Source organism: Prionailurus viverrinus, chromosome D4 (genome assembly GCF_022837055.1).
Source record: "Prionailurus viverrinus isolate Anna chromosome D4, UM_Priviv_1.0, whole genome shotgun sequence".
Lineage (NCBI taxonomy): Eukaryota > Metazoa > Chordata > Mammalia > Carnivora > Felidae > Prionailurus > Prionailurus viverrinus.
The window spans coordinates 91,989,935-92,002,680 of record NC_062573.1 but is presented as its reverse complement, the minus strand read 5'-3'; the positions used below and the strand labels follow the sequence as shown (position 1 = coordinate 92,002,680).

The 12,746-nt window shown below is 59.0% G+C and overlaps 1 protein-coding gene across 4 annotated transcripts in view; it reads left to right on the top strand.

The window, feature by feature from the left end:
* BRD3 (bromodomain containing 3) overlaps positions 1–12,255 on the top strand; it is a 63,729-nt gene extending 51,474 nt beyond the window's left edge. For all 4 annotated transcript variants that reach the window (XM_047829404.1, XM_047829405.1, XM_047829402.1 and 1 more), the window contains exons 7-12: positions 797–925; positions 2,981–3,172; positions 4,293–4,534; positions 7,729–8,021; positions 9,145–9,270; positions 10,970–12,255. In XM_047829404.1, the coding sequence (XP_047685360.1) occupies positions 797–925; positions 2,981–3,172; positions 4,293–4,534; positions 7,729–8,021; positions 9,145–9,270; positions 10,970–11,085 (1,098 nt within the window). In that variant the 3' untranslated portion in view covers positions 11,086–12,255. The remainder of the gene's footprint in view (positions 1–796; positions 926–2,980; positions 3,173–4,292; positions 4,535–7,728; positions 8,022–9,144; positions 9,271–10,969) is intronic.
* Positions 12,256–12,746: the final 491 nt, after the last annotated feature.

The following is a 12,746-nucleotide window of genomic DNA, read 5'->3' as shown; positions in this document are numbered from 1 at the left end:
GGATTCTGTTAGTCTAGGCTCAAATGAGACAGGTGGTTGGGCTCTAACCTGCAGGGTCCCGCTGCAGTGGCGCTCAGCGCCCAGGAAAGAGGGGCAATCCTCGCCGACAGGAGGTCCCTGACTGATGATTTCTGTTTGGGCCTGGGAGAGCCAGGGAGCTCGCTCCCTCACCGAGTCTCCCCTCCATCTGCCCTGACTGGCAGCTTGTGCCCGTCCATGGTGGTGCCTCTGTGCTCGGCATACAGCCTGCCTGAGTCTCACCCCTGCCAGCCCCACCTTGTTCCACTGGGTCGGCCAGGACTGGCCGGTGCTGCTTGTGGGGGGGGCGTCTGGGTCCTCAGAGAGGTGAAGTGAACGTCTCAGTCCATGACCTGAGGAGACCTCCCCCCCCCCCCAGTGTTGGCAGTGACTTTTACCGGAAGCCCCTCGTCCCCCCTGAAGCTCCCCCCGTGAGGGATTTCACTGTGTATAATGTCACACAATGTGTGGAAACCAGGGCAAGGAGAGCTTACGTGGCGGCTGCGGGAGCCAGGATGCCTCCTTTCCTTCCACCCAGGGCAGCGGCCTCTCTGGGGTGTTGTTCCAGGGGGTCCCAGAGCCCCCTCCCAAGCCCTCGAGTCCTGCTTCCTCCCTCCCTCCCTCCCTCTCCCTCTCTCTCTCTCTCTGTCTCTCTCTCTCTCTCTCTCTCTTTATTGGGCTTGCTGCTGGCAGTGGTCCATGCAGGCGGGGCCTGGCGGGGAGTGGGGTTGCTGGGCGGGGGCGGCGCCCGTCACACCCTGTCGCTCTTGTCTTACAGAAGAAGATGGACAGCCGCGAGTACCCAGACGCGCAGGGTTTCGCAGCTGACATCCGGTTAATGTTCTCCAATTGCTACAAGTACAACCCCCCGGACCACGAGGTGGTGGCCATGGCCAGGAAGCTCCAGGTAACCTGAGGCGCTCCCGGGCAGAGGGGCCTTCTGGGCACAGGTGGGACCCAGCCCAGGGTGGGCACTCGGGAAGGACATGGGCATCGCAGGGGACATCTGGCCAGGAATGCCGCGGGACACGTTTCTCCCCGGGGGTGGACAGGCGAGCCGCGGGCACACGCCCTCCGGGACGGGCGTGCGCTCCAGCTGGGCCGGGGAGGGTGAGGGGGGGTCCGTTCTCCTGCAGCTCTCCTGCTCTCAGCTCCGCGCCTGGGGGCGTGGGGGGGCCTCGCCACGAGGCTGCCAGCGAGGCTGCCGGAGGTTGTATGTGATGGCTGTTTGCGTGGCCTTTTCTGACGCCGAAAGTGGTTTGTGGGACGAGGTGTGGGAACCGTAGGGAAGGCGAGCCTGACCTTTGGTGCAGGGACTGTGTACCTGTGCTCTCACACCTCGCACACACAGACGTGTGTGTGTGTGTGGACGTGCATGCGTGGGATTTTTGGCCAAAGTCTGGGTGCTGCACACACGTTTCTGCGGGGGCCAGTACGCTCCCTTGGTGATGGGCGCTGTTGCTTTTATAGTTAATAGCAGCGGAATTTTAAATGTCGTGTAATTGGAACAGTATTTTGGAGGGAAGAGTAAAAATCGTGGATCTCTACTCACTCTCTTCCAGCATTCCATTTCTCCAGGACGCAGTATGTTTGTCGCGTGAGATGTTCCTAGTTTTTTGCTTAGAACGCTTTTTTCTGTTTGTCTCGCTCAGAACCCTTGACCACCCGAGACTCAGGGAGGGCTGGGGGAGAAGCTGTCTTTGTGCCGCTGGGTCCTCCTGTGGGGGGGCCGTGCTGATGCCGGGGTGGGGAGGGCGGGCGCGCCCTCTGTGGACCGGCTCCCGCTGGGGAGGAGGGCGGAGTGGCCTTGGTGGTCCCAGAATGCCGGAGAAAGCCCGCGGGGTCTGCGGTTTCGGTTTCGGTTTCGTACTGAGACCACACCCACTGTGCCCCGGAGCAGAATTCCCCTCCGTGTTTGCTCTGTGATGCTTCTGAACCCGGTGCACCGGTTCAGCCTAATAAGGGAGCCAGGCGGCCCTGGTGGCAGGTCGGGTGTGCAAGCAGAGGCCGGAAGCCCGAGGCCCCGCTTCTGTCCTGCAAAAGGTGGTTCTCGGCAGCACAGCCACAGAGGCCGAGAGCCGTGATTAGCGATGGCCGTTTAGCGCATGCGCTGGCACAGTGGTGCGGGGGCAGCTCTGGGGTCCACGCCCCTCCAGGCCACGTGCGAGGGCTGGGCCAGACCCTGGCTCTGCGCCTCTGTGTCTTGGGGGCGGTCTTCACCCCAGGAGGAGAGTCTGGGTCCAGAACCCGGAGCGGGTGCTTCTGGAGCTGGATGGCTCGTCACTGGGGTGGCATCTCATGTGAGTCATCTGGTGTGGATGCAGCCGGATGAGCTCTGCAGAGGGAGAGCTCCCACGTGGCTGCGCGCCCCCATCTGAAATGAACCTGGGCGGCCGGGAGAGGGGACCTGCGCTGGGAGATGCTCCTGAGGGCCTGGGTCCTGCTCTGTGGGGGGCTTTTCGAAAGCCAACTTTGACAGGACAACTTTTTTTGGGCCTGAGTCGGAATGAGATGCGATGCTGCGGTAAAAACCCCAAGGTGACCCCAAGGGGGGAAAGTAAGCCAGCCCCCAGACCCAGCAGCTGGGGGCCCCACAGAGGTCACAGGTCAGACAAAGGCAGGCACTCGGGCTGCTTTGCAGGGGGGGCAGCCTCGGAGAGCCTCAGACCCAGAGGCTAAAGGGAGGCACCGGTCTCTAGAAGGTTTGCATGCTTGAGAAAGGGGGCTTTCCGACCAGTTCCTAGAAAGCTGTGTCTGTGGCTGGGGCCCCGTGGCCTGTCCCTGGACCTGCGCCCGGGGCCTGGATTGGGGGGGGGGGGGCAGCTTGGGGGCAGGGGTGCCTGCCAAGCAGCCGTGGGCGTATCTCCGAGGGCATCTCAGGGGCCCTCGGGTGTGGGTCCCCCACCCCGAGGGGCCGCCTCGTGGGCGTCCAGGACCTCAGGCGGCCCCTGCTCTCCCACAGGACGTGTTTGAGATGCGGTTCGCCAAGATGCCGGACGAGCCTGCGGAGGCACCGGCGCTGCCCGCCCCTGCGGCCCCCGTGCTGAGCAAGGGCGCCGAGAGCAGCCGCAGCAGCGAGGAGAGCTCCTCGGACTCGGGCAGCTCGGACTCGGAGGAGGAGAGGGCCACCAGGCTGGCGGAGCTGCAGGAGCAGGTGCGGGCAGTCGTCTGCTCCGGGGGCCCCTCGGTCGCGCCCGCGGGTCGGGGTCACGCCCGCCTGGCTTGCGGTGGCCGTTCCGGGGGTCCCGGCGGACCCCGGGTGCCTCGCCCGCCGCGGCAGTGTCTGAGCGGGGCCGGCTCCCCGGCCGCTGCGGGGGTGAGGTGGACCGAGAGCCGAGCGCAGGTGCCTCCGCGGTCACCACGGTGGGGCTGGCATGGGACTTCGGCTTGAGCCTCGTTAGAGGCGACACCACAGGGGAGGTGGCCCTGGGGGTAGCCACCGGGCAGCCTGGGATCCGCGAGGATCCGTTTCCTCTCCTGTGAGGTGCCGCTTACGGTGGCCCCTTGTGGCCCATGTCGGGGGGGGGGGGGTGTCCCTGAAACGAGATGGTAGCTGCTGGCGCTGGGTCAGTCTGTGCATCTGCCGGGTGGCCTCCCTGTGGCTTCTGAAGGAAGCTGTGGAAAACCTCCTTCGTGCAGACGAATAGACCTCTATCTAACAGGCCTCTATGTAGACTTGCCTTTGTCTGGAAGATACCTGGTGAGAAGAACGTTAGCTACCATTTAAGGTTTTTTTTTTTAACGTTTATTTGTTTTTGAAAGAGAGAGAGAGAGCGCGCGCGTGAGCAGGGGAGGGGCACAGAATCAGAAGCAGGCTCCAGGCTCCGAGCTGTCAGCACAGAGCCCGACGCGGAGCTCGAACTCGTGAACCGTGAGATCATGATCTGAGTCAAAATCGGAGGCTTAACCGACTGAGCCCCCCAGGCACCCTTGGCTACGATTTATCAGGTTGTTACTATGCACCTGTCCTGGTCTGCACGTGTCACCAGGCTCACCTGCTGGCCTCCTGGCCACCCGTGAGCCGCATTTCCGGTGAGGACGGCGAGGCAGCTCTTTTCCAGCCGTCACGGGGCAGTGAGGGCAGAGTGGAGCTCGATGCCACCTGCTCTGGGACCTGCCTGCCTTTCCACAGCAGGGTGTGGCCCCGGTGGCCCTGGCTCACCTCCCCGCGAGGTTGAGGTAGCTCCAAGGGCACCCCAAAGTCCCCGCCACCACCTGTGGCCCCCTTGGGCCAGCCCCAGGGCAGCCTTGCTCAGCCACCTGCTGTCTTCCAGCTGAAGGCCGTGCACGAGCAGCTGGCCGCCCTGTCGCAGGCCCCAGTGAATAAGCCAAAGAGGAAAAAGGAGAAGAAGGAGAAGGAGAAGAAGAAGAAGGACAAGGACAAGGACAAGGACAAGGAGAGGCACAAGGCGAAGTCCGAGGACGACAAGAAGGCCAAGGTGGCCCCACCTGCCAAGCAGGCCCAACCGAAGAAGCCTCCCGCCAAGAAGGCCAGCAGCACGGCCGCGGCCAGCAGGTGGGCTGTAGTGCCTTCAGACCCCCCCGAGCCCAGTGCCCCACGTGCTAGGTGCTTGTGTGGTGGGCCAGGTGCTGGATCTGGGCCTTTGAGCCTTGGGGGCAAGTCCCGGTGATGCGGAGACTGGGCTCTCGTCATCCAGCGGGATGGGGGCCGGGTGGTCCTTGTCTCTCCCGCCTTGTGGGGAGACTAGGGGGACAGATGAGGCCCCTGCTGCGAAGACTGGGCTCTGGGGGGCCTTGCTCAGCAGTCTGTGCAGCTAGCCTCTCGATCTCGGGCACCGTCTGGCACAGACCTTGGCGTCTCCAGGCTTTGGGGATGTTTTCCTGATTTGATCTGGGGGCACTGCACCTTGGCAGAGATTCTGCTCTCTGGTCCGCCTACCTTCTGTCTTCACTCTTGCCACACCAGCCACTGCCCTGAGGAGTGTCTGCTCCTGCCCGGACAATGGGGAGAGGAGGACGGGGGGGAAGGCATGCCTCTCCCGCAAGGTAGAAGGCAGGCTTCCCAGAGGAGGGGTGACCGCTGTGCAAGAGCAAGCTCGGCAGCAGTCGGGTTAGGGTTCCGAGGGTCAGGAACAGTGGGGACAAAGCCACGGAGCCCAGCAGAAGCGTTCTAGAAACCAGTGGGAATTAGGATGAGGTCGGCTCCACTGAGGAACAGAGGCTGGGTCGGGAAGAGGAGTGGCTGAGGTTGGCCAGCTTTGTTGAGGCTTCTGGTTTTATCCCCTGAGCAAGTGAAGGGGAGTCAGGAAGCGTTGGAGCTAGAAGTGGTCAGATCCTGGTCCGTGTGGAGAATGGGTCAGTGGGAGGCAGTAATGGGAGGAAGGACACCCTGGGAGGTTTTGTGGTTCTTCAGGCAAGAGAGGCCCGGGTGGCTGTGGAGGTGGGAGGCCAAAGGGACAGGCCGTGGTGCCTGGAAGCCAGAGGACAGAGGCGTGTGGACTCTGGCAGCTGGGTTGACGGCAGCATTTTCCAGAGGTGGTGGTGGGAATACTCGGGTTTTACCCTTCCTCCCTCAGATTTTCTCGTACTCTCTGTCTGGATTTGGTGTCAGTATAACACTGGCCTCAAAAATGAGTTGGGAGGTGCTCTCTCTTATTTTCTGGGTAGATGTATAGAGTTGGTGTTCATTCTTAAGTATTAAGTAGAACTCCCCAGCAAAAGCATCCAGGCCTGGAGTTTTCGTTGTTAGGTTTTTAACAATGAACCCAGTTATTTTTGTAGCTAGGGGACTAGTCAGCTTATCAGTTTCTTCTTGGGTGAGTTTTGGGGATTTGTGCCTTTTGACACATTGCTCCTTTCCCTGAATTGTGGAATTTATGGACATTGGTTTGTTTGCTGTGTGCCTTTGTTATCCTTGTAACATCTGTGGGGTCTGTAGTGATGTGTCCTTTCTTTTATTCCTGGTGGTGGTAATTTTTGTCTTTTTTCTCAGTGAATCTGCAGATTGATTGATTTGTTTTATTGGCCGTAGAAACAACTAGCTTTTAACGTCATTGGTTTTTGTCTGCTTTTGCTTCCTTTTGTGTATGGTCTTATTTTTATTATTTCCTTTGCTTGCTTTGGACTTAATTTGCTCTCTTGAATTAGGAACTTAGGTTTATTGATTTGAGATCTTTTGTAATGTAAGCATTTAGTAATAACTGTTTCTATCTAAACGCTATTTCAGCTGTATTCTATAAATTTGATATATGATTTTTTTTGGTTCAAAATATTTTCTAGTTTCCCTTCAGACTTCCTCTTTGACCACAGGATATTTAGACGTGTGTTAATTTCCAAGTAACTAGAGATTTTTCTGGACATTTTTCTGTTACTAGTTTCTGGTTTAATTCCATTAGGGCCTGAGAACATACTTTGTGTGAACTCAGTACTTTTGAATTTGTTCAGATTTATTTTATGGCCCAGATTTGGCAAATGTTCCACGTGGACTTGCATATGTGTTCTCCCGCTGTTGGGTCTAGTGTTGCCTAAATGTCAGGGTGGAAAAAAAAGACAAAAACATGTCGGTTGGGTTAATTTAGTTGATGGTGGTGTTGGTCTTCTCTCTTCTTGCTGATTTGTTGCATTAATTAACGTGAGGGAGAGAATCGTTGGGTCCCAGCCATAATCGCGGATGTGTCTGCCTCCTTTGGTTCTACCGGTTTTGCTTCATGTATTTTGAGGCTTGGGTTTTAGACACATGCACGCTGAGGACCGTGATGTCTTCTCGGTCAGTTGATCCTTTTACCATGTGCTGTTTCTTCCTGACGATACTCCTTTTTCTGAAGTCTCCTCTGTCTGCTGCTAATACACCCACTGCAGCTCAGCGTTCTTTTGGTTAGCCTTTGATTCCCCCATTTCTTTACTCTTATCCTGGTTCCGTCACTGTATTTAAAATGGGGCTTGTGGACCACATGTAAGTCGGGTCTTGTTTCTTATCCAGCCTGACTTTGCTTTTCTTTTAGGTGGTGTCTTTAGACCATTTATGTTTAATGTAGTAATTGTTACAGTTGCGTTTTGGTCTGCCATTCCGTGTCTTCTGTCATCCCTCTGGTTTTCACTCCTCTGTCTCCGTTCCTGTCTCCTTTTGGATTATGTCAGTATGGAGGTCAGTTTTTGACCTGCCGAATTTGAGATGAATTTGAGATGCCTGTGGGGTGTTGAAGGGAGCTGACCACTGTAGTCCTTTCCTGGCTCAGGCTTGGAGCGCCTTCTGCTGGAACAGGGTGTTCTGTATCTCTGCAGGTACACATGCAGCCCTCAGCCCACCTGGCTTCTCTGCCTGGGGCACCACTTTGGGCTTGCTCCTTGGTAAAAGAGCCTGGTTCTGGAGAGGAAGAAGGCCAGACAGAATGTGGGCAAGGGGCTGGGCTTCAGGGGGGCTGGAGGGACAGGGGCTGGAGGCTCCGTGGGGGGGGGAGGGGTGGTTAGGGACATGGGGCAGGGCCTCCATGGGGGCTGGGGGAACAGGGGTAGGGGCTTCACGGGGGACAGGGGATGGGGCAGGGGCTCCATGAGGCTGGGGGGGACAAGGGGCAGAGGGGATGAGGCTGGGGCTTCATGGGGGTGGGGGGATGGGGGGCAGGGGGGCAGGAGACAGGAGGATGGGGAAGGGGCTCCACGGGGGATGGGAGGACAGAGGCCGGGGCTCCACATGGTCAGCGGGACGGGACAGGGGCTCTGTGCCACGGTGTTCTTTGCCTTGTCCCTCAGGCAGCCCAAGAAGGGTGGCAAGCAGGCGTCGGCCTCCTACGACTCGGAGGAGGAGGAAGAGGGCTTGCCCATGAGCTACGACGAGAAGCGCCAGCTCAGCCTGGACATCAACCGGCTGCCCGGGGAGAAGCTGGGCCGGGTGGTGCACATCATCCAGTCCCGGGAGCCCTCGCTCAGGGACTCCAACCCTGACGAGATAGAGATTGACTTTGAGACTCTGAAACCCACCACGTTGCGGGAACTAGAGAGATACGTCAAGTCTTGTTTACAGAAAAAGCAAAGGAAGCCATTCTGTAAGTTGTGGGGGCAGAGCACCCTGCTTGCCATCTCTGTCCTCCTCCCCCCTGCCTCCCCCGCTTCCCTCTTCTGTAGGCCTGGTGGGGGCGGGAGGGGGTAAGCTAGGAAGTGGGGTGGGTCACTCTCCTCCCCCTGTTCCCACCATGTGCCCCAAAGACAGGTGCTGATGGCTCAGCCGGGCCCTCCTCCCCTGCCCTTGGGCAGGTGGGCGGCACGTGCGTGCCTTGGCGGTCGCAGGGACAGGCAGGACCCCTGGGTCGGTCCTGAGCCTCCTGCATTTGAGTGCCAGCTAAGGCCTTCGCCACAAGCCTCCCTGAGGCTTCGTTTGGAGCAGGGCTGCAGGGGACCTCTCAATGGTCCCCCTGCCGGGGCAGACCAGTTTCCACTTACTGGGAGTTGAGGGTCCAGAGGCCTCCCAGGACGGACATTGGCACCGGACAGGGACGAGGCACTGCCTGGGGCAGCAGGTGCTGGGGAGTGAGGGAAAGGACAGGCCCGAGGAGGCAGGAGAGCTGGGCAGTGCCCGGCCCCAGGGAACAGCCAGCGTGCGCCTACACCCGCGTGTGGCCCGCTCATTGGGCTTTCTCCCTCACTCTGAGGGGTCGGTTGCTTCCCCCTGGACGGAGTCACGTGACCCCCGCAGTCACGCACTTTGGGCCCCCGGTAAGTTCCCCTTGGACTCCGAGGTGGCGGCACAGGCGTGCGGGGCGGCCGAGCCAAGGGAGAGCTGCGCCCGTGAGGAGAACTGTGAGTTGGAGGGTCAGCGTTCAGGTCTCGACTCTGCCCTCCGCACGGGGGACGGTGTCGCCAAGCGGCACGCGCCCGTCTGTGCGCCGTGTGGAGTGGGGATGGCGTGAGGTTTGCAGAAAAGGCTGTGCCTGTGGCGAGGGAACAGCGCATGCGGGCCGGGGTCCGTGTCCCGGCAGGGAGCTCGGGCGGCGGCCCTGCGGGGAGGAGCCAGGCACAGCTCGCGAGCGTCCGGGGGCGGGGGTGGGGGAAGAGGGGGTGCTGGCTGGCGCCTGGAGGCCGCCCTGCCGAGGGCCGGGTGCGGCCTTGGCCCCAGGGGTGGCTGCCCGCCCTCGCCCCGCCCCGCCGTCTCAGCTCCGTGCTCTTCTGCAGCCACGAGCGGGAAGAAGCAGGCGGCCAAGTCGAAGGAGGAGTTAGCTCAGGAAAAGAAGAAGGAGTTAGAGAGGCGGCTGCAGGATGTCAGCGGACAGCTGAACAACAAGAAGCCTGCCAAGAAAGGTACCTGTGCGTGGGCCAGGCTGCTGCCGAGGCGTGGGGTCCCCCGGCGGCCCCTGCTGCTGCTGGCGAGGGGGGAGGGTCGGCGGTAGGGCAGTGGCCGGCGGACCCAGGCTTCGGTCTGCGGCGCCACCGGCTCAGGGGCAGTGTGTCCTTAGGTGAAGCTCTCGATCTCTTGAACCCCCGGGTCCCTTGCCTGTAAACTGGGGACCCCGGTCCTGCAGGGAGGTTGAGCGGATGGGAGGCATGGGTGGAAGCGCCCCAGGCCAGAACCCCCGGAGAGGACTCTGTGGAAGGGCCTCACTGTGGTCTTTGGGGGTAGACCCCGTGGCTTGAGAGGGACTGGGGTCCTGGCCCCTGGCAGCGGGCTTTCTTCCCGGCTGCCCCTGGCCAGGCCCTGTCCTTTGTGGACCGCGGAGCCTTATTTTAGGTGAGCAGGTGATTTGAGTCGTTGTCTCTTTCCTCTGGAGCCTGTAAGAAAGGGCAGATAATTTTCTCCCAGCCCCAGGGATGGTGGCGCCCAGGTGGTGATCAGAGTCGGGGTCCCATCTGCACGATAGTGTGGCGGCTGGGTGCCGCCGCCTTGCCGAGTCCTGCTTGCCCTGCCCGCTCCCTCTGAAGCCTGGGAGGGTCCCCTGGATCGGCCCTGGGAAGGGCAGAGTAGGCGGCACGTGACTGGTGGATATCTTTATACTGCTGACCTCCCCCCACGCCCCGTCAGATCCTCCTAGCAGATCGCACCTGTGTTTTCTAGACGCGAGTATATTTAGTTTTGTTGACCCCTGAGCTAGTCTTACTCCCACTTCTGACACCAAGTGTGTGGGCTTCTGCTCACACTGACTCTGCAGCGCCAGCTGTGGGTGGGGTCCAGCCATCCAGTTCGGTCCTGACACTATTTACGTAGGGTTCGCTCAGACCCCAGTGGTGGGGGGGTCCACCCCCAAAGACCGCCCTTCTCTTAGATGCCAGGTGCAAGTCCTGGGCCTCCCTTACCACCGACCTGTCAGCTGGGGTTCCCGTGACCCTCTGCTCGGATTTGATAATTTGCTAGAATGGCTCGCAGAACCCAGGAAAGTGCTTTATTTACTGTGTCGTTTATTGTAAAGGGCACGACTCAGGAACAGCCGAAGGGGAGGAGTGCACGGGGCAAGGCGTGGCAGGGGTGAGGGCGTGGAGCTTCCCTCCCCTCGCTGGGCACACCACCCTCCCTTGCCCATCTGCCAACCTGGAAGCTCTGGGGAGCGAGAACATTTTAGCGCTCCACCTCCCCTGCCCTCCCTTCCCCGGAGTTAGGGGCCAGGGGGTGAAAGTTCCCAGCCCCCTCCACATGGTTTTCCTGGGGACCAGCTGTACCCTGAGTCGCTCATGAGCATAAACTCGGGTGTGTTGTAAAGGGGGCTCCGTGCAAATAACCAAAGATGTCCGCGTCCGGGTATTCCAAGGGTTTTAGGAGCTCTGTGCCCAGAACCCGGACAGAGGCCGAGCGCATCTCTTACCATACCACGATCTCATTAACGCGGTCATTGTTTTCAACAAACATTCGTTAATATTGACCGAGCTTCGGGGTGAAGAAATGGGCGGGTCGAGGCACGGGACGTGGCGGTGTGACGCCGGTGGACATTCCGGAAGGGCTTGCCCAGCGGGTGCAGGGGTGCGTGGGGGTGCGCGGGGGAGCGCCTCTCACCTGCCGCGTCTCCCTCAGAGAAAGCGGGCTCCGCGCCCTCGGGAGGGCCGTCCCGGCTCAGCAGCAGCAGCTCGTCCGCATCCGGGAGCAGCAGTTCCAGCGGATCCAGCTCCGACAGCAGCGACTCGGAATGAGCTCTGGACTCACAGAACGGCACAAAACCAGCGACGTCGCACACGCCCCAACTCTGCAGTGTTCCCTTCTATGGTTAATATACTACTTTCGTTCCATGGTGTGCGGGCTTTCTTCTTAACTCAGTGTTATGGTAGCTTCCAGTTTTTGCTTTAATAGGTCAGAGATCTTTCTCGTGGGTACGTGAGGCTTTATGAGACGGTGCGACTCTGCATAAAGTCTTTGTAACCGAACTCTGTTGCTTGGAGATGGTAACTTCGAACGCTGACCTGACAGCCGTAGAGAAAACGTGCCAGATGCGGTCTGAGGTTTCTTGCGAAACGCCTCTGTTACGCCCCACCTGGTCTCTAGCTCCGGAACGCATTGTTGCAAAGGAACTTTCTCTGGATGGTACTGTATGGAAAGCGGTCAGCTTGGCAAACAGGCGCTTTGTCCTTTGGGCCCCGAGCTCAGCCTCGCGGCTGGGGTCGCCTCTTTCTGGGGGCGCGGAGAACAGCCAGCCTGGCATGGGCTTCGGGGGCCCCGTCCAGCTCCAGGCAGGGCCTCTGCGGGGGCGGGGAGAGAGGCAGGCGGGCGCGGAGAGGAGGGGTGTCCGGGGCTCCCGGAAGGGAACACGGGGGCTGCGTGTGCAGCTCATAGGTTTCCATACACTGAAACTTTTACCTCAACTTAAGAAAAAAAAACACAACAAAAAACAAAACAAAAAAAAGATTAAAAAGACAAAAAATAAATAAAAAAAATAAAAGGAGACTTTTTTGTAAGGTTCAGCAGTTTTCTACGAAAGCCCAGCCCGACGTGTGTCCCCAACTCATCAGCTGCCGCACACCCTGGAACCGTTTCCCCAGCTTCATGTATATATGAATACTTTATTTATTAACATCATTGGTCATTTTTTTAAAAAAAGAAAAGAAAAACAAAACTGCAAAAGAAATGCATTAAAAAAAAAAAATCGCAGAAGTGCAGGCCTCGTCAGTGGTTGGCAGGAGAGCCCCGGACTCCGGCCTGCAGGTGCTGGTGCCCCACCGCCCGTGCCGGCCCCCCTCCCGGCTCCGCTGGGGTTCCGCGTCTGTTCTTCGTGTGTGTGTGTGTGTGTGTGTGTGTGTGTGTGTGTGTGTGTGTGAGAGAGAGAGAGAGAGAGAGAGAGAGAGAGACGTTTGGAGACGTACAGACAACTTCCAGCTGCAGCACACCCCCAGTTTTTATTTTGTTGAGTTCTTTTGTATTCGCCTCTGGTCTCTTTAGGACTGTTTTAAAAGAAATCAATTTAGGGAACCCCAGTTATATAATATAAACTTTGTAATCTGAGAGAAAAAAAAATGTATAGTAAATCTAAGTCTTGATTTTTAACTTTCTATTGTAAAAAAAATAATAATAATAATAATATACAGAGTTTAACAGAAGGTTATGTTTTGGTTTTGTTTCTTCCAGAGGCCGCCCTGCGGCCTTTGAGTACAGGGACGCCCCGCCCCACACTGCCCGCCTGAGCTCTGAGCGTGTGGCTTAGGCCAAGAGTGCCAGGGGTCAGCCGTCCGGGTCCCCAGACGGGGCACCCCTCACCTCCCAGCCCCCAGGGCAGGGGCAGCGGCAGCGGCCCCCCGCTGCCGCCTTTGAGCCCACCACCGGGCTCGCCCTGGCTGGGCTTCTCTCTCCAGGGGTGAAAGAC